Genomic DNA, 21604 nt, shown 5'->3' with positions numbered 1-21604 from the left:
ATATTATTTTTTCCTTGGTAAGTGGTGGCACCTGTCAGAGGGCTGTTCTCCCTCAGTTACTGCCCTTCTTTCCTAGTTCACAGCATTCTGCCAGAAACCTGTTCTTGCCTCTTGTCTGTTCTGGGATAGTGGGAGCTCTGAGTTAATTTCTTTTTTTCAGAGAGCGCTTCTCCTAAATCCTCTTTTTCCTTCAGGTTTTGTCAAGGAACGAAATCACATATTGAATCTGCTACAAGGAAGCTCTGATAAACCCAAAAGAATACTAGACACACCAACTAAATGATTATTTTATTAACTGGTACTTAACAATGTCTTTGACAGACTGATGGCCCTGAATTTTTAGGAAGAAAAAGAAGTGTGAGAATACAAGAAGTGGACATTCAGGTTTTTACAGAAGAGAACAGATTTTTTTCTTTTTTCAATTTTTGCTAGCTTTCTATTTGCCTTTGTGTCTTTCCTGGGCTTGTGGCTTGGTTTTTTTGTTGTTGTTGTTGTTTTTGTTGGTTTTGGGTTTTGTTTGTTTTTTTTTTTAAAGGAAGATTTTTGCTAATCTGGCTTGTTTCAGTAGTGGATGGGGAGGAAGTGGACAGGGTAAAAGTTTAGGCTTTGACTAGCCCAAAGGGAAAGATCTTCAGATATCTACATCCTTCTCCACACAGCACTTCGTCATAGTAGCACATCCATTCATTAGAATCCTGCTTGACAATTTCATCATGTCCTTTTGTTGTTTTGTTAGTTGTCACTGCAGCTGAAGAATGGAGATCAACAGCTGAACCACTTTCAAAGTGTGAATTTGATCATGCAGTCATATAACATAGCTGATGCCACACGGGGCTTTTACAAGTCCCTTCGTTCGTTGAGAGTGGTGATCTGTCATGTATTTGTGTATTCTTGAAAACATTTTATGAAGTGCAGAGAAAATAATTGCTTCCGTAGATATGTCTGTCTGGATGTGTCACACAACTTGCAGTTGTACTAATTACTGTGTTGACTGCTTCGGTACTGAGTTAGTGATCTTTTTTGTTTGTTTACTCTTAAAAGAATGAGGTACAGAAAGGGAAAAAATAAAGAACTTCCTTGCTTCTACTTCTGCAATGGAACAAGAGTACAAGTGTTTAAATATTCTATTTCTGCTTATTTCTTTGCAGTAAAACATCATAAAGTTCCAAGACAGGCAAATGCCAGATGTCGGAGCTAATGGTATGAGAGGCTGAAAACAGAATGATAGGATGTGGGCTATAGATGCCTTAAAAAACAAAAGGAATAACTTCGGTTTTAGCAGATATTTCAAATGAGAGATCTTCAAAGACTTGCTTTTGTCTAAGAATACACTTCCTTCCTTCTATGAAGGGTGAAAGAATTTGTACTACTTACTCAGAACACCTAACATGTCTTCCATTTAAACCAGAAAAAAGCTGGATTTAACACTTCTGATACTTTGTCTTCCACAAAAATAACCTGGCATTCTGTCGTCTCTTTTCTGAGAAATGAGAATTGCAGAGAATTCTCCTCTTACCTTTTTGGGTCTTTTTAGGCTTTGCTGTTGCATAAAAGGGCACAATCCAATTTGAAGGAAAAAAGGAAAAAAAATTAATCTGAAATGAGATTTTATTGATGAAAATGGTTAGCTGAACTTCTAGCCTAACAGTGATGAAACATGTCAAGCATCCCTCTTGAAATTCTAAATGCTGTAAATAAATATCAGATAGAAAAACTTAAGCATGGAAATGGAGTTGTTTCCCCTGGGGTAAGCAAAGACCTGAAAGCAACTGTTCTTCTGTCTTCATGTTTGTAGACTTTGTCTGGTATTTCTGTAAAAAGAAAAAGAAATTTATACCAACTGTCCTAACGCAGATAACTGGAGGAGCAGGGTTTGTGGGTTCTCATCTTACTGACAAACTAATGATGGATGGCCATGAGGTTACAGTTGTGGACAACTTCTTTACGGGCAGGAAAAGAAATGTGGAGCACTGGATTGGTCATGAGAACTTCGAACTGATAAATCACGATGTCGTTGAGCCCCTGTATATTGAGGGTGAGTAGTCTCTGCTTCGGTATCTGCACTTCGTTGTGCTTTACCCTCTGAAGTATGTATGTCTGTAAAGAAATTAAATTTATGTGCTGAATTCTGGATTAGTCTATCTAATACTTGTGTGCTTTGTTTATTATTAGCCTAATTTCTGTGACCAGTGTGGACTGAGAGGTTCAGAGCACTTTTGTCTTTGAAATCAGTTCTTCTCTTCTGAGTGGACAGGAGGAAGGGAATCTTAAAAACTTCCTAATGTGACTGATGATGTGAGAAGGCAAGATGGCAATGGCTCGGTCTGTCTGTCCCATCTGTTGTCTCGCATCCCTGTGGGCCTCCACAGGCTTACTATGGACACAAGAGTCTATGGTCTCAATATGTCATGAACTGAGAAGTTTAATTCAGGGCTGCAGTTACACGAGGCGGCATATATCCTACAACTGTGTATGGTCAGCTGAGAGGAGAATAAGCTCTTTCAGAAGGCAAGTCAGCTCACTTTCCTTAATTGCCTTACATGTCTCCTGTGGAAAACATTACTCCTACTTTAGGTACAAACATTCCACAGCCTGTAGAATAGGAAATTGTCAGCACCAAATTTCCCAAGTTTTCAACACAAAAAAAAAAACCCAAACCAAAAACTAAACAAAAACCCACCACCCCTAAACAAAGAAAAAAACAAAAAAACATTCCACTTTGAAGCAGTGGAAGTAACTCAACATCTGAACTATCATACACCTCAAACTATCATGCCAGATTATAAGACAGCATTAATGTAGCCGTATTTGAGAGAGACGTCCATTTATAGACTGCTTTGGGAGTGTGAAAGATATAGTGAATCACTGAAAATGTTACTCAAATTAAACTGCATTGCTGGTGGGTTGGCTCCATCCCTTTAAAACTTCATAGCAATGTAGTTGTTTCATTTTTTTAAACAAAAAAAATGAATATGAGGTTGTATTTTATTCTTGATGAAGTTTAATGGATAGAATTTCACAGGGAAAATCTCTAGCAATTGCATCTTATGTATTATTGCTTGTGATGAATTCCTGACAATGCTACTGAAACTGTCCTGCAAACACATACTGCTTCTCTGCTCTGACAATGCACTGCTTCAGCTACTGCATGTTATTTTACTTCAAACTTACTGACAAGGTAATAGGACTAGGATCTTATTAATTGACTCCAGGTGCTGGTAGCTTATACCTCACCCAGTTCAATTTTTCAGCATTCCTAATCTTTCCCCTGCATTACCTTATTCCTGACTGTTACACTTGAGGCATTTTAAGAGAATTATCATCATTGCTAATACTGTTGCCCAGTTACTAGGCACTAATGAATGGGAATTCTGAGATCTTTCAGCTGCCTCTCCTGTATTCTATGTAATTAAGCCACCAATTCCCCATTTTGTACTGACAACAAATTATAACATGTTATTCAGTGGGCCGTTTATTGAATGTCTTCTCATCCTCCAACAGCATAAATTAAAGCTGGTATGGCTAAATGCTAAAATAAAATTAACTTTAATCTACTGGTATAGGAACATGATAAAATTTCATTTCAGTGCAGAGTTTATACTCCATCATAGGAAAGGTATGTGGGGGGGAAAAGGAGGCAATAAGGGATAGTTATTGTAACAGATTAACAAGTTGGCATGTGGACCAATACTTCTTAGTCCCAGTTTCTCCTTTTTACTTGTAAATAGAAATTGGAATGACTGTGAAGTCATGACAAAAGACGGTTCGTATCGAAAGAATTCCTGTTTATTTGCTCTCCTGTTTGAACAAGGTCATATAAGGATGTTTGCTTAAATTTCAGAGAGAGTAGTCAGTACTTTATTTCTGAAAACGACCTCATTTCTGATCTAGAAAGAACAATGTTTGCACTTTTGATATGGAAAAAGTTTAGTCTCAAGATGCGTGGCTTTCACTAAATTTCTTGATGCGGTGTTTTGTGGGGGTTGTTTTGGTGCATTTTTTTTGAGCGTGTGCATCAATGTGAAGATAAAATCTTCCTTGTCTGAGTCATTATCTTTGATCTGTAACATGAAGTGGCGCTCGGCATTCTTACATCTTGATCTGGATCGGGCAGAAACAGTAATACATCACCTCAACACACATTTTATTTCTTAGCCCTGGGATACCTATAGCTAACTGCAGTGATGAATAACTTCTCTCCACTAGGATTTCCTTTGCTTTAGCATTTGAAGATGATGTCAGTAGAAAACTCACAAGTACATAGCTTTCATGTAGGCTTTTTCAAGCAGAAAAGCAAAGGCCCTGAATTCTTTATTGGAATGGAACTAGTTTAGGAATCTTGAAAGACAGAAAATCTTTTTTTTTTTTTTTAAAAAAAAAAGCCTGAAAGCAAAATTTTCTGAACTTTGCATATATCTTTTTTTATTGTGGTTGAGTTCTGTGTTAATGTACTTGGTATTTTTTAAAGATATTTCCATTTCAGCCTAACACTTACATTGAGTTTTAATCCACTATTAAATGGGGGGTTTTCAGGTACAGGAAAACAGTTTTCTGTTCTGCAGGGTGGTGTATAAAGAAAAGTATCTTATTGCTCTCTTCTGTATTATCAGTAAAAAAGTATAGAAATCTACTTTTGCTTATTTTCTGCCTTTCATTCTCTACATTCTTTAAGAATACAAGCCCTCTCAGATGGTTACTTGAAGAGCATTGTGGCTCATGTTCCCACAAACCTTAGTGTAAAGGCACGCAGATATTAGTTGGAGAACAAATAAGAATGAATGCTTGATCTGGTGTTACTGTGATCTACCCCACTTCATGGTAATAGAATTGCATTAAAAACTACCAAATGAAATTTTAGATTAAATAAATGTAGGACAGAAGTAACATACTTGTTTGCATATAGGATTCGTGCTGTCTTGTTTATACCCACCTTTGCATTAGAGTTGACCCTAAAAAGACCCCAAACCATACACCCCATTAAACCCCCCCAAAAACACACACAAAACTCTAAACCAGTTTCAAGGTGATGTCATTAGATGGCCAAAAGAATAGGCTGTAGCCTTCCTGTGAATAACAGCCTTCCAGAAGTCAAGATGATAACATTTTACTAAACACTACAGTATCCCAGAATTGTTCCATCTCTAAATCATTTCACAGATAACTTGTCACATACAAATATAACTTCTAATTTTTTTATGTGAATGCCTTCAATACGTTGCTTTTTCTTTTTTACTTCAGTACTTCCATTCCAGATTTTTCTCCCACTAGTCTTCATTCCCTCTGCCAGATACTTAATGCATTCAACTTGCTGGTTTTAAATTGTTTGATTATGGGAAGTCATGACAAGGCAGAAGATTACATATGCTACTGTAATTTTGTTGGTCCAGAGCCAAGTGCAGTGTGCCTGGGTCTCTGGTGAAGCTCTCCAAAACTGCTCCAGTGCAAGCAATATGATGGTAAACCTTTAAAAGGTTATTCTGGTTTGCCTTAAGTTACAGGCAATGTTTTTAACATCAGGAAAATTAATTTATATTTGTAGTCCTTTTTAGTTCAGTGCAATAGAAATGTCTCCCTTCACTGTGTCAGCTTCTCTGGCCTGACCTACAATAATGGAATCGGCATAGCTGTTCTTGACAAGAAAAGTCCATATGTTTAAGCTGTAGAAAATTGTTTGTATGCCTCTGATCAAGGCTTTTCTGCTTAGTACTTCCTGACTAGCAAGTACAGTGATGGATGCAGGTGCTTAGTGGAGTTAATGACCCACTGTGTCCTTTCTAGAACCATGATGCATATGGATGGCAGAAATCGAAGTAAAGGTCATTCCTTCATAGGAAGGAATGCAATTTCCTGTCAAAGAAAGGTAGTACATTCCACCCTTACTATTCACATAGGAAGCATGCAGAACAAATGCAGCGATACGGCTAGAAAATAAAGATAGGTGGTATGAAGGAAGGAGTTTTATTGCAATATTTTGTAAAAGTGAGTGGTTATATTGATCATAGTTAGTTAGCATTAAGGAAGACAAAAGAATGAACATTTGTGTCTGAATTTAGGTATTACAGCCTGGAGAAGAGAAAGCTCCAGGGAGACCTTATAGCAGCCTTTCAGTAGCTAAAGGGGGCCTACAGGAAAGATGGGGAGGGACTTTTTATCAGGGAGTGTAGTGAAAGGACAAGGGGTAACGGTTTTAAACTGAAAGAGGGTAGATTTAGATTAGATTTTAAGAATAAATTATTTACTGTGAGGGTGGTGGGGCACTGGCACAGGTTGCCCAGAGAAGTTGTGGCTGCCCCATCCCTGGAAGTGTTCAAGGCCAGGCTGGATGGGGCTTTGAGCAGCCTGGTTTAGTGGGAGGTGTCCCTGCCCAGGGCAGGGGGTTGGAACTAGATCATCTTTAAGGTCCCTTCCAACCCAAACCATTCTATGATTTTACAGAGTCCATGTACACTAAATTATAGGGTTTTTTTTAACTTTTCACATAGAAACGGGCACAACTGACAAATTTTAGTTGCTGTTGACCTTGCAATATGTTACTAAAACTTTATGTTGATCGTAGATTTCTCTATTTGTGACTGGGTGCCTGATGGCTTGAATGTTTATGCCAGCTTCTGTGTCTATGCTATTTTGCAATGGATTTATTTTTTTGCTTTTTTCCAGCAAAATTGTAACATGACTAATTTGTTTAACATTTATTTTATTACTAGTCTGCCATCCTGTGCTTGGTAAACTACTTCTTGCTGCTGTATTCACAGTGGCTTATAGAGTTCTACCCCCTGATATCAGTTGCATACAAGACTTGCAGAATTTTATTATTATCGTTTGTTCTTCTTTTATGGTCTTTACCTATCTACATAAAGTTTTGCTCAACCTTTCAGACAGTCACTTTCAATTAATTGCACTATAACTTAATTCCAAAGTTAGTTGAAGGCTTCATAGCAGGCAGTGTTAAATGTTGTAAAGCTCAAAGGAAGAGGCATGGAGGTCAATTGCAAGATGCATTTGTTCCTGTCCTCCAGTAGATGCTGTCCCAGTCATCCAGACAGTTAATCCTTTTAGGACGGCTTTCCACAGTTCTGGCTTGAGGACAGTTTAAGTTGCCTGCTGTGTTAAATAACTGCCAGCTTTGTGCCAGAGCACATGAGGTTGTCAGCCAAGCTAGGTAGATGGCTTTGTCTGGCTGGCCTGCTGGAATTCTGAGACAAAAAATTATGGGTTTTTTAGACCTGACAGTTAAAAGAGAGAAGATAGAAGTAGCAATAACTGTACTTGTCTCAATACCCTCAACTTGATGTCTCAGATGTGACCAGTTTGGGCAGGAAACTTGCCTTTCCACCTTTCTAAATGTCCAGAACTCTCTAAATGTTTTGGAAAGAAGTGATGCTTTGATTTGGTCTAAAGCTTGATACTTTAAAGATTCCTTTCTAGGCAAGGGAGGAAGGTCCTGGAGCTGCCTGCCTGCCTGTCTGTCCCTTTGATCCAGAAGATGGACATCTGACACTTGCCAAATGCCCCATCTTCCATCCATCTGCTAGTTCTGCTCTTGCTGAACCTTTTCATCACAGGAATCTGTTTTTGCCTATGTGCATATGGGAGGAAGTATGTTGAGGTAAACCAGACTCAGACAGGCAAGACCATGTCTCTGGCAAGGAAAACCTTATTTGTCTCCCAGCTCCTTCTCTTTGTCACATTTAAAGCAAGTGCCAGCTGAGGAAGAAAGTGAAGAAGGACCAGGGGAAGAAAAGTGCTTTCTTGCTTTCTCTCTTCTTTTTTTTGAGCATTGTCCATTATACTTAGCTTCTTGTTTAAAAATAAATAAATAAATTTGAAGTTGATAAGGAACCTTTGGGGGTTTGTATTGTGTTTGTATTTGTATATACCTAACAATTATATGACCAGTTTGATAATCACAGGCCTAACTGTGTCCTGATGCAGTGAAAGGAAAGGTAGTTTTTGTCCCTGTTCATTTGAATTGCCATGTGCCATTAAAGGAGCCATTCCTATAGGAACTGCTGCATGTCAGAAATTCAGCAGATATTTAAAAAACAACAAAAATTAAATGTATGGAGGTAGGGAGGCAGGAAAGTGTTCGCTTCTGCTTTGACAGACTGGGATTGGGCAGTAAGTTACTGCCTGACCGCAGTGCTTTTGAAGTGACATTTTCACTCTGGAAAAGTTCCACCACAGCTCGTTGAAAACTAGATTTAGAAAGGGTTTTGATGGAACAGGTAGAGAGAAACAACGCAAAACTCGGGTCAGAGTTCAACTCTGCATTGGCCACAGGTGGCTTTAGCTATTGCTTTTTGCATTTTTCTGAGCCACTGTGTGTGAATTACCTGCTGCTTGCAAGCACTAGTCAGCGGCTTCTCTGAGCGTTTCTTTTGTCAGCCTCTACTCTACCCCTTTTCTTTGGTTTCATGACAGCACCATACTGTGAGAAGGGGATGCTTATGTTCAGAGGCATAACTTGAGGTAGTCATATGTTTCATTCATATTCATGGCTCATCTGTAGGAGGCATGTCAAAGTTCAACAGACTAATTAAATTTTACCCCATGCTACTTCTTTGCATTACTGCCCCAGCACAAGTAATCCTGCAAAATAATTTGGTTAGATTTTATTCACTGCTGAAGTTTACAATGTCAACAGCGACCAAAATAAGGAGAAATTATTCCACGTCACGCTTTATCACACAGAACAATTAACTATGTTCATGTTGCAGACAGAATCCTAGAAGTTTCAGTTGCGTTAGCAATGCGGGCAGGGCTTTGAATTGAGCCTGAGCTGGAAGTTTGCTTCCTCGGGCACTCACTGTGTCAGGCTGCCTGTGGAGGTTGCCTTCTGTGAAAAGCTCTCTTTTGGTTCTGCACTGGAGTTGGTAGTGAATGGGAATATCAGTTTCTCTTGACAGGAGAGCAAATAGCAGAGCAGTCTGCTACATGAAATTGTATTTCTCTGCATTTTTTAATGTGAGAATAAGTCCTCACTGACGTGATGCATCTGTCAAAATTGTCTCTCTCTACCTTTCTGAGCTGTTTTGACATCTGGTAGGCAGCTGGTCATCTCTGCTCTAGAGGTTAACAGCTGTAGACCAAAGACAGCATGGCGAGATATGAGAAGAGGATATATTTTGTGGCATCTGCTTGAGCATACTAACTGTCAAATATCATTACTCTCTCAAGATAGTGAAGCTTGAGAGTGATGGAGTCATGCAGGTTGCCTTAGAAGCTGATCTTGTGTTTATGCTGATAGTTAATTATTCTGTGGTTTGACTCAAAATAATGATCCTTACTTTGGTCACTATTGACATTGCAAGCTTAAGCAGTGAGTAAAACTTAATCATAAATTATTTTGCAGGATTTCTTGTGTTGGGGCAATAATGCAAAGATGCAGCACGGGGTAAACTTTGACATGCTTCCTACAGGTGAGCCAGTGTGCACTTACAGGAGCTATGAGCTTGCCCAGTAGACTTAAAAACAACAGTTGATCTAGAAAAACGTGACTATATGTGCAGCACACTTCACTAAGGATTCAGAAATAAAGTAGGTTAAATATTTTACCTTGACAATTTTGCTGGTATTTTTAAAGCTTTATTATCAAAACATGTGTTTATCTTCAAATTAAAATGTTATATCCCTTTTAAGAGATGCTTGTGTTCTGAAGGCTTTTAACTACTTCTAATTTTTCTATTGTTTAAAGGTTTGTGGAAAAGTAATAGGTACATTCCACATGGATAAATCAAGACACTTAACTTACACTGTCACCCCAACTGCTCTGCTTTTTTACATTAGAGAGAGGTCAGGAAGCAAAGGATTGTGTGCTTTCTTTGTCAAATGAAAACTGGGAATTAGGGAAGAAGGGGAGTCTTCAACAGGAAACACATTCCTTCTCAGTGCTCTCAGCTAGTTGAGAGTAAATGATAACTTCATATTTCATATTTTTTTCCTACTAGTTGTACCTTATATACAGCCTGTGCTGTTTAAGCAAGTATAATTATATTCAAATGGAGAAAAAGAAAAACTGGGGCAAGTTTGGATTTATTTTTTCTTTAAGTTGAAAGTCAAGGATGCTTCTACCTTGTTTTGGTAAAAGAATTAATTTAAAACTGGAGGAAAAAAGGTCATTATGTCACAGATACTGTGAAAATTAGACCTAACAGGGCTAGCAGTAATCGATACATTGTCGAAATACAGCTTTATTTTATATTGCTGTCATTTGCTACTCCTTGTTAATTATAAAACACTTGATAAAGCAGTTAAAAGAAAAATGTTTGAGTGTACCATTGGACCAATAGTCTTCTGTTCTGGGGCAAGACAGCCTTATAACATGCAATATTGCCTTCTGTCAGAATAGCAGCTAGCCTTGACTTTTCCAAGTTCTTGCAGGTTTCAGTGCTGGGTCTTCCTAAAAAACCCAAACTTTCCTTTTGTAACACATAGAAGGAATTACTCTCCCTTCTTCCATTCTGCCATTCCAATTCGGACATCATCTTTTGACTACTTTTCTTGTATGACCTTGGTAGGGTTTTTTTCTTTCTTCTTTCTTCAGCATCACTGTCTCTCATTTGATCTTGTGTTTAATTTTTTTTTGGCATTTGCTTATCCATGTTCTTTTTTTTTTTTTTAAGTAGTTCTGGCTAACTGATTGATATTACATAAAAGACAGACATTTTTATATTTACAATAGTTGTGTTGTGAAAGGCTTGCAGGTTGAGCTTTGTTGAATATTTGATACTGCTTGTGAAAATGAGTCCAGTTTTTATTGGTTTGTTTTTATTATATTTTAACATTTTTGTTTTTTCCCTGTAGTACCTCCAGCCTTTGCATTCTTAACTTGTGCAATGCATTTTGCAACCCTAATATATTGAGGCTGGTCTCAAATTAAGATTTACCTAAGACTTTCATGATTACCGACATTAATCAACTATTATTTTAGGATTCTTTTAGGTTTCATGTTTAAGACTGATCCTGGTGTTCTGCACAGCTTATTGAAATTTTTTTTGGTTCTTTAAATTTGCTGGGGTGAGATGAGTTCTTTGAAGTTCTGAAGTACAGGGAGAGCAACTTTCCTGATGGCCTGTTACAAAACCAAAGTTGAGCAAAGAAGTCTCATGTGCTTGTTTTCCTTGTATCAAATACCATTTATGATACCTATATGTGTCTTCTGAACTACCTTTATAGAAATGGCTGCCATAATTGTTCTGGAAATAGAGCATTTTATGAAAATAAACAAATAAGCCCGATTACTGGGTGAATTGATAGCAAAGCCATGATTCATTTAGCTTACGATAGAGATACACTGAAGTAGAAGAAGGTGGAGAGAGAAGGAATTCCTGATTGATGATACACTTGGCATTTGAACTTAAAATCTGTTACAGCCTTTATTCTCTTTTCTCTTTCTGTTATCTCGTGCTAGGAATAATTGTTAAATTAGGAATCATGGAATGGTTTGGGTTTTAAGAGACCCTAAAGACCATCTAGTTCCAAAGCCCCCTGCTACGGGCAGGGACACCTTCCACTAGATCAGGTTACTCAAAGCCCCATCCAGCCTGGCCTTGAATGCTTCCAGGGAGGGGGAGTCTGCAACCTGTTCCAGTGTCTCACCACCCTCACAGTGAAGAATTTCTTCCTAATAGCTAACCTAAATCTCTCCTTTTTCAGTGTAAAACCATTACTTCTCATGCTATCGCTATGCTCCCTGATAAAGACTTCCCCCCCATCTTTCCTGTAGGCCCCCTTTAAGTAGTGGAAGGCTGCTGTAAGGTCCCGCAGAGCCTTCTCTTCTGCAGGCTGAACAACCCCAACTCTCTCAGCCTGTCGTCATAGGAGAGGTGCTCCAGTCCTCTGATCATCTTCATGGCCCTCCTCTGGACCAGCTCAAGCAGTGTTATTTTCTTTCTTATGCTGGGGACCCCAAAGCTGGACACAGTACTACAGATGGGGTCTCACGAGAGCAGAGTAGAAGAGCAGAATCGCCTCCTGTGACCTTGTGGCCACATTTCTTTTGATGCAGCCCAGGATGTGGTTGGCTTTCTGGGCTGCAAGCACACATTGCCAGCTCGTATTCCGTTTTTCATCCAGCAGTAACCCCAAGTCCTTCTCTGCAGGGTTGCTCTCAATCCACTCATGGTCCGGTCTATATCCATGTTTGGGATTTCCCCAGCCCAGGTGTGGGATCTTGCACTTGGCCTTGTTGAACTTCATGAGGTTCACACGGGCCCTAGTCTATACTCATGTCAGTGGTGTAACTGTTTAGTTTTTTTTGTACTAGGTTCTGTTTTGCTGTTGAGTGGAATATCTGTTTCCTATGGGTGATTTGAATCTTTGGGTTTGTTTATACTGCAATCACAGAAATGCAGCAAATTTAATTAGTTAAGATTGGGATTTGCACTACCTGGGCAATCTGTTGCCAGTACCCAAGCTACCTTATTTTATATTAGGTTAGGCATCAGTATACCTTCACTGATTGCAAGGTATGGTCTAGTGTGTTGGTTAATTATATTTCTTAACTGGGGAGGCTGGAATCTCTGTATTGGCAAGGGTTTGTTTGTTTGTTTTATAAAGCTAAAATGCTGCGTTGTCCAAAGTGCAGCATGGAACACCAGTAGAGCAAACGCAATAGATAGGGGGAAAAAAGGACAAAAGTTGCATATGTATAGAAAACATAAATATGATACTAATTCCATTAGTGTTTCATTGACAAACGGCTTACAAATAACAATAAAATATTTTTTCAACAAGGTTCCTCCTGGTATTAAAAAATGTTTCTGCCATCTTTGCTTGGGATTCCATTTGAGAAAAATATTCTGAAGCTGTTAGTCACTTAAAAACTTGAGGATAATAGAATGTTGCATATACTTTTGCAGCTTCTAAAGATCTCTGAAGTACTCATAATTAAAATTTTTACAAGTGAGAAGAATCAAAACGCAGACAGACTTCTGTATGTATGTCAATAATGTTGATATATACTATGCTTTAGGGTTTTTTTCACTAAAAAGTAAGTCTTGCTTTGTGTTACAACAGATTTGCATACATACATATATATTATCTGTAGGTAGCAATATTAGAAGTGCTGAGTTCCAATGTTAGGAAATGCAGAAAGAAGTACTTGCTTCTTCACCCTAAAGTTTTCTCATTGAATATGTTACATAGGAAAATAATAATTCTTTCTTTCCGTTCCCGCTGTTTTTCTGTAGTGGACCAGATCTATCATCTAGCATCTCCTGCTTCTCCTCCAAATTACATGTACAATCCTATAAAAACATTAAAGACCAACACTATTGGGACATTAAACATGCTGGGTAAGTGGAAATTTTTTTCTTACTTGACTTTGTTAGACATAATATAACCTGGACAGTGTTAGTGGAGGGAGAGGAGAATGGAGCAGATGAGTTGAACATTTTTAAAAGTTGATTCTTTAAGAAAAATAAGGGATTTTTTCCCCTCTTTGAAGATTTTTGTACTTTTCCTTTAAATATATTAGCAGATGACAATGTGCAAGCTCAGCTATCAAAGCACAAGAATTTCATGCCTGTAACTTGGCTATGGAGTAATAACAGAGCAGTAATTATAGAAGTCATAGGAACAATTAATTAAGAGCATGGGATTTTTATAGCAAAGTTGTGTCCGTGATGCACTTCTCACCTTGGTGACTGTGGGACATTCCCACGTTTGCCATGAGTGACTGTTCCTTTCCACCACAACAAACGTTGGACTGGGTGGAACTGCATTGGCTCTGTAAACCCCAGACATCAAGAGCACTGCACCCTCTTGTGCGTGCCTCGGCTAGCAAATTCTGCAAGAACGTTAAATGTCTACCTTCATGCTAGATAATTACAAGGCAACGTTTTCAGCTTTGTCTATCGGTTTTGATGCCGGGAATGGGCCTATGAAAAGAAGGCTTTGAGCCTTCACTGCTTTTTCCTCCTGTCTTTGATCCATTTGGCATATGCTGCAGCTTGAACTGGGTGTCAGTGATCCTAAGCATTAGTAAGAGTCAAAAAAAAACCCACTGGGCATTAGTTCAGCTGAGTTTCTCATTTGAGTGATACTCCAGTGAGTACAATTCAGAGAATGAAGTGATTTAGAAGTTATTGAGCTACCAGACAGTTGTGCAGCATATATGAGAGATTTCTTTGATTGGCCATGTCAACTTGAAGGCCAGGAAGTCATTGAAATGGAGTGCAGAATAATCTTGAGTGATGGGTAAGATCATCTAGGCTGTTTAAAGGGGCATAATAAAGGGAAAATGATTGATTTTGTCTTATAACGTGTCATTTTGTATCAGTTTCTTTACGTAACTTATCTTTAACTTTTGATAATCGTAATATGGTGTGTTGTTTCAGGATCCCAGTTTCATAACTGGAATGGTTTATGCTTACTTGGCCTTGATTTAGGTTGTAATATATTGAGTATTTGGTTCAGTGTAACTTTTAGTCACAGAATAAAGCACATGTGGGTGCTTGCTCTGCCGTTTCTCAAGTCTTCAAGCGTGGGAGTGGGAGCTATGGATGTGATTTACAGCTAGATTTATCTAGTGAGAGAAGTGAAATTCTCTTTGAAAACTTGTAAAATAGGATCACTCTAAAGCAGTTAATGTGACTGAGAGATTCTTGAACTTGGTCTAATTATGTTCTTTCCTTGCCCAAAAATTAGGGTTAGCCAAACGTGTTGGAGCGCGGCTGCTGCTGGCCTCTACATCAGAGGTATATGGAGGTAAGAAGGATAAAACAGTATTTAGAACTCTTGAGATGTGACTGTGTAAAAGGGTATTTACAAACCTTTTGTTGGATGATTGATAGATTTTCATTACTGTCTTAGCTTGAGTACTTCTCATAGCTTAAAGCTTCGGCATTAGTTGTTGCTTTAAATCCCTAGTCAGAGTGGTGGAAGGAGGCTCAGACTTTGTAACTTTCCTGTGTCTTAGTTTATGGCTTTTCTTTCAAAACGGCTTGTGGAGGGAGTTTTGAGTGTTGAACTCTGATTAAAATCCAGATGCCATCATGAAAACCTGTGAAAAAAGGTAATTTCAGTAGCAGATCTGCTTCTGTCTTCACAGTGTGTATATGAATTGTATTGTTATGATTTAGCAATTGCCCTGGTGTGTGCAGCACAGTGCAAGAGACAAGGATATAACCTCCAAGCTAAGAAAATAGTGATTGTGCATGCATGCCATTGCGGTGTCTCTTAAAACATAATATTGAGCAATGGTGACGTGTCTCTCCTCCTTCCTTTTGCTGTTACTAAGAAGTGAAGTAGTGAGAGACTGACTTGATAGAACTGCTAGCTGGATGAAACGAGACTCTTTAGTACTTCCTTGGGGTGTATGACGGACCGTGTGCCTGCTAGAGAAGCTTCCTGCAGTTGTGAACTCTTGCCTGATTGATAATAGCAGTGTTGCAAGGTTAATGGAGTTATGCAGGCATGGTCACCTGCTCAACATTAGTAGTTGTGAGACTCCAGGCTTTAAAAAACAGTCAAAAAATACTCATCTCTGTAACAAGATATGAAGCTTTGGGAGGAAGAAGTGAGGAAGGACAAAGAACGTACCTCAAGGAGTACACTTTTGGTGGAACAACTTCAGTTAAGAAGGCTTAAAGTAAATACCCAAGCAAGAGATCCACTAAGATGACCAGGCAACCAAATAAGCAGCTTTTGTCCCTTGCCTTTGATTATCCACGGACATGCTCCACAGAGAAAAATGGTAGCCCCAAGGACTCTTCTATAATTGAAAAAAATTTCCTCCCGGAGCAGGGGACCAACAGGCAAAAAACCCCCAAGTTTTGGATCCTCATTGCCCTGCTGCAAATCTTCCTGCTGAAGTGTAAAACTTGAAACTCCCATTATCAGGCTTTGTTGTGTCAGTAGAGCCAGTGGAGAGAGTCTATTCACATCATACTCTGACTAAACAGAAAAAGTCACAAAGTCATTTGGCTAAAAAATAATCGTCAGAAAATAAAGTCAGAAAATACCCGTTAGCTGTTTCAACAGTTCTCAAAGCAGTGTTGTATAGAGAATTTCCAAGTGTTTCGTAGGGCTTCCTCTGCCAGAAAGGAGTCAGAAACTGAAGTGACCTTCAAGATCACAGCACCTTCTGGGGCCTTTTTAAGAATGCTACATGATATTGTAATGTAAAACCTCTCTGCATTTACCATTGCTCTGTGGCTCTCATGGCAGGAATTCATCTGTAATCATGTCCGTGAGCAGCGTAGAAACTAGAACAGTTAATCAGAACCGAACATCAAAGTTTCAAAAATTAATCTGTAACACTTGAAAGTTTAGTAGTAACTTACCCAAACTTCAAACTCAGTAGGTCGGCACAGGTAGCAAAGTGGGGAAATGTAACAAAGTGAGTGTTTAACAAAGTAAGTTTCAAGCATATAAAGTGGGCATACACAGAGCTTCCTAGGAGCTTTTTCATTGGTGTTTTTTTCTGCATCAGGAACTTTTGTACTGGATCGAATGAAAAGATTGTCTAACCTAATTGTCTGTGCCTACAGCTAGTAAAAATGCTTAGGATAAAACAAAAGAAACATAGCAAGTATATTGCGGTACATCACTCGTTCTTTAAGAAATGCAGTACTTCTCCATTTGGTCCAATTTTCTTTCCTTGTTTCTTATTTTATAAAGCTTGAAGATGCTTTACTTTCTTTTTTTTTTCCAAATACAATAAAAAGTGCTGCCTACATAACCTATAATATTTCCTCTGAATTACTTTAGATAAGAGTCTTATTTGTGCCCTTGATGTAGTCTGTCTTTGCAGAGAAGAGTTGAATTTAACCCTCAGCTGCACACTCTTCTAGGTGAAAGCAGATGATGGCTGATTTTTGCTTGTACTTAGTTACATTACCAGACTCTCACATCTTCCATAACTGTCATTTTCATGGCTCTATTGAATACACTTACAAGGAATGGTGTTGAAACTTAATATTTTTTTAAATTCATAGTTCAGACAGAAGCTGATAAACTATATACCAGTGATCTACTGAAAGATTTGTTATATATACTCACCTTTTTGATAGAAGATCTTTTAAGATGTTCGGTTTTTTTTTTCCCCCCCTAGATCCTGAAGTTCACCCTCAAAATGAGGATTACTGGGGCCACGTGAATCCAATAGGTCCAAGAGCCTGCTATGATGAAGGAAAGCGGGTTGCAGAGACCATGTGCTATGCATACATGAAGCAGGTATTAAACTTGTATCAGATTCAGTGGATTTTCTGTAATTATGAAGGCCAAATGTATCGCAGAACTGGAATATGTGTATTTAGAGGTAGGAGGGCAAAAGAGAATGTCTTGAGTAGGAGCATTCATATCATAGCTGCAAAATCTGTTTTACTTAATGCAAAAGTTTTATTGCTCCCATCTGTTGTGTTTTTTCAGATGAGCAGTGTTCTTCAAGAAAATGTGGTTTATTTTTCTTGATAGACATATTATGTCTTTCATGTAAATAGTTTTTTAGACAAATTAAACTGAGATGACCTTACTAATTTGGGAGCCAGATAAGAGTAGTTTTAAGTTGGTCTTGTGCTGAGAGGTGCTTTGCTGAATAGAGCCATAACTGATAAATGTGTAATGTTTAATGAGCATAGTTGTAATCAGAATATACAGGTAAAAATGAGGAAGTTCTTTAATGAGTACCCATATAGGAGCAATGTATTTTTAATCACTTCAGAAATGTCTTAAAACTATGCAGGTATAAATACAGCCTTTAGTGAAAGATATGAATACTTACTGATGTAATGCACTTTTTTAGACAAACACAGTAACATGAGGATAAAAATGCCATTTAAAATATGGTTGCGAAGTGATACATGCCAGTTTCCATGTGTTTTATAATCAACAAGTAGAAACTCATCATTAATTAACCCAGCATCAACTCTGTACCTGTGTGTGAATCTTATCTTATTTAATTGCTGTTCAGCTGGTGTGTGGGAGAACATTCAATTAGAAAATGTGGCACACTAAAGAAAATCATATCACTGTTTCTTTGTGTTTGCAGCCTTATTATACAAAGGTATAAATCAAATATATATTCTGTAGAATTTTAAACCTTTAAGTGACAAAATACTAAGTGCTTTTAAAAACCTTGAAAACAGAATTAAACAGTAAGATTTTAGGGATGGTATTTTAGTACAGAGGTTGTAGTAATTTTCTCTTATCTCTTCTGCCAGACAGAGAAGTCAGAGGTTTGTGTCTCCTTTGTTCTCTTTTAAATCATTTAAGGTCCAATACTGTGGTACTGTTCTTGTTCAGGATGACATCTTCTGTACTTCACTGTAGCAAAATATTCCTTGTGGGTCTGGAAATCCATTCGCAGTTGAAAATTGTAGTTTTGATGAGAAATTCTTGTGCTGGAGGGTATTGAATTTTTTGCAAGTTTGTGGTACACACTGCAGTATTCTTTTAGAAGGGCAAGAACGTAGGTAATTTTGAAAATCATGGGCTGTATCTTAAAGATACGGGATGAGTCCTGATACTATCCTGTAAATTTTATGCAGGATTTACAAAAGATAGTAAAGGTTTGTAAGTTGGAACTGCGGTGCACACATACATTAAATGAAAACTCATGATGCAAATGAGTTCTCTGTCCTAGGGGCAGCTCTGTGAGATATTTATTGTACTTAATTATGGGCTAGTGAAATCTGCCCAAGCTTGTCCCACATTGACGTATATTCAGAAACACTGGGTTTTTTCAGAGTTGAGATGGTGCGCTGTTATTAGTGGAGGAAACATCATCTTTTGTTACTGGAAAGGTCTGACTTCTGCTATGAAAAAAAGTATTGTGCTTTTAAGAGGGTTTTCAGACAGGAGTGACCTCGCCCAAAACAATTGGATTTACAGCATTTCAGGCTAAAGTATTTCCAGAATCTTCTCAGCTTCAATAAATGAAAGAAACAAGCAAACTTATTTCTGTGTTTTTTCTGTCGTTTCCATGATCGTGCACATTGTTAGGTACCTTAAATACCTAATCGTGTTTCCAAAAAATATAAAATAAAAATTAACATTTACATTATACTTCCAGATAGGCTGTTTGAATCAGAACAGTTCTTCAATATAATCAAAGATGACTCTTTACTCACAGCTGTCAGAGTTCCTCAGCAGCTTGTCCTGACCAAGACCTTTTTGGTGTAGTCTTTTCTGCTGGCAATGTTGATCTGTTCACTTATTTTGACTCTGTGAATTAAGCATTTTTTTCACTTTATCTCCTCTTTACAACTGCTGTCTTTAAACAAACCCAGCAGTACTCCCTGGTGCCAGGGCAGTAGCAGCATTCAGTAATATATAAGCATCTGCTTGAAAGGAGAAGTGGGGAGTGAAATATTTGAAGGAGAAATGCAGGGCTCACAAATTTGAAGCCTGTACACAAGTTCATCTCATCCCATGTGAGACACCTGAATGTGTGGTTTGAGAGGGTATTTGCTATAGGCTTCTGGGAGCAGCTCTCCCTCTATAAATTCATGTGGGAGCGTAGGTCAGCCATGCTCCTCAGTGTGAGTGGAAGTATCTGCTTCTGGAACTTTTCTCAAGCCACATGAAGCTTTAGTTCCTTGCCCTGTTCATCTGGGAACTAAGTTGCATCCTCTGATTTAGGCTTCTTCGGAATTCCCTTTTCTTCAGCTCTATTTTAGTGCTTACTAGCACTCTCTTCTGGAAAGCCTTTTTCAGTTCATTCAATCGCCTTAATAAGATAGAAGGCACAGTTTTGAGACTTTCTTATAATAACAGCTTGTCAGTCTGTTTGCTTTTCCATTCTGTACTCTTACCTTTATTACTATTCTGCCTACCCTTCCTGTCCTTCCAAAGTGCTTTTTTGCATAAACTTCATATACAGGTGTGTGACTTGCTATAGATGTGATACAATTGCACAGCTAGTAATTTTTCTCCTCCACACAACTGCTATTTTACTAGATACGGTAATACCACCATTTTCCAAAATGAACAGCATTTTCCAAATGCAAGTAAGGTCTTTCTGGACATACATAGGCAGAGAAAACATACAGGTGCCAGGGGGTATAAAGAGGTTGGAAGGGAGTTTCAGCACATAGTACTGCAGTGTGAATTTTTTGCTTTGTTTAGGAGTTGCCCTTCAGTATGCATTTAACTGTTTAAAAAATTGCCATTGGAATTATGGAGCTGCCTGGAAATCCAAGTATTCATGTACATTCCAACTCTGGCTTAATTTAAATACTAGTCAGAATCTGACACTACCTTCACGGCAGGAATCTGGTGTGTTTGCATAGCCATGTCGTAAATATAAATACACAGCATTTTAAATGCTTAGCATATTCAGGGTGTTTTCTGAGCTAGATTTAATTTCTCCTCTTATAGCATTGATCTGTAAGGAAATTCTCCAGAGCTGAAGCAACACTTCAGATCACCATGGAAAGTTGCAGGGAAAATTTTTGTCTCCTTCCACTTTCTTCATCCTTTTTTTCATACCAGCTGTGTGACTCTGCAACCTTCAGTGGTAGCAAATGGGCTTAGTGGTACATGATGGGATGTGATGGTTTTCAAGTTGCCTTAGAATGGCTTCCAATTAAGAATTCCACTGGATGCCTTTCTAAGCATGTAGGAGTGAATTGAGTTGTTATAATCAAATATTAAGTATAACCTTCTTTAAGCGGACAACTGTTATGCTCTGCATTATAGAATATTCTCTAACCAGTACTGAAGATTCAAGGTGCCAAAAATCTTAATAGGTAACACAAGACAGGAAAGACATGTTAGAGGTGAATTTTATTATATTAATGTGAAAGAATAACGTGCAAACTGGTGACAAAATTAGTGAAATATAGCAGTGCATTGCAATTGCAACACGAGGCTGACTTTTTGTTTTATATTGAGTTGTACTTTCCCCTGATCTTTAATTCACAAATTGAGTTGGCTTCAGTAAGCCTTGATGTAAAATGTAGGGGTGATGAAAACTGTTGATTGAATTGCAACTGAAAAGGCATTGAATAGCGAATAACCAGGTAGTTATTGAGTAATTAGATAGACAGCAAATAGCAATGTTGAATTAAAGCAGTTTGCTTTAATGTCTTTTGGGAGTTTATCCTGTATTCTCTAATTATTGCTCATTGTTTTCTTTCCTTGATATTCAATATAGATTCTGTTTAAGCATGCAGTATTCTTTTTTGGTGTTGTCACATGAAGTTTGGTAGCAGTTTGCTGAAGAAAAGATGCAGAGTTGATGCTTTTTGTGGAAGAATGGAATTGAATAATTCATGGTTCTAACAGCACAGGGGGAGAAAAGGAAGCACTGCATCTCCTCAGAGCAATAGTCAAAAGCCCAGACAACAGTCCTTTAATGACACAGATGGTCTTTACTGTTGGATTGATACCAGGCCAAAGCTAAATTGTAGTGATAAGAGCTGTCATGGATCCGTTTAGCTTTTTAGAAGCCATGCAGAGGAGTTTTACGTCCAGGAATATTAGCGAGGCAAAGGTGGGAGAGGGGAGTCTGTAAGATGCTACAGGCAGTCAGACACGTTGGATGCTGCCTGTAAGGTAGTTGAGATGCTACAGCCCCTCTCACTGCCGACTGAGAGGCGTTGAAACCCCTGAAGTGCAGGTGTCGACACTGCAACTGGTGTCCCATCTGAGTTATTAT

General features: G+C 38.3%; 1 protein-coding gene across 2 annotated transcripts in view; it reads left to right on the top strand.

Moving 5' to 3' along the window:
* Positions 1–21604, top strand: part of UXS1 (UDP-glucuronate decarboxylase 1) — a 65470-nt gene that overhangs the window by 27459 nt on the left and 16407 nt on the right. For both annotated transcript variants that reach the window (XM_074560354.1, XM_074560363.1), the window contains 4 exons: positions 1855–2035; positions 13191–13295; positions 14650–14709; positions 17057–17178. In XM_074560354.1, the coding sequence (XP_074416455.1) occupies positions 1855–2035; positions 13191–13295; positions 14650–14709; positions 17057–17178 (468 nt within the window). The remainder of the gene's footprint in view (positions 1–1854; positions 2036–13190; positions 13296–14649; positions 14710–17056; positions 17179–21604) is intronic.

Source organism: Larus michahellis, chromosome 1 (assembly GCF_964199755.1).
Source record: "Larus michahellis chromosome 1, bLarMic1.1, whole genome shotgun sequence".
Classification (NCBI taxonomy): Eukaryota; Metazoa; Chordata; class Aves; order Charadriiformes; family Laridae; genus Larus; species Larus michahellis.
This window is presented reverse-complemented; position numbering and strand designations above follow the sequence as displayed.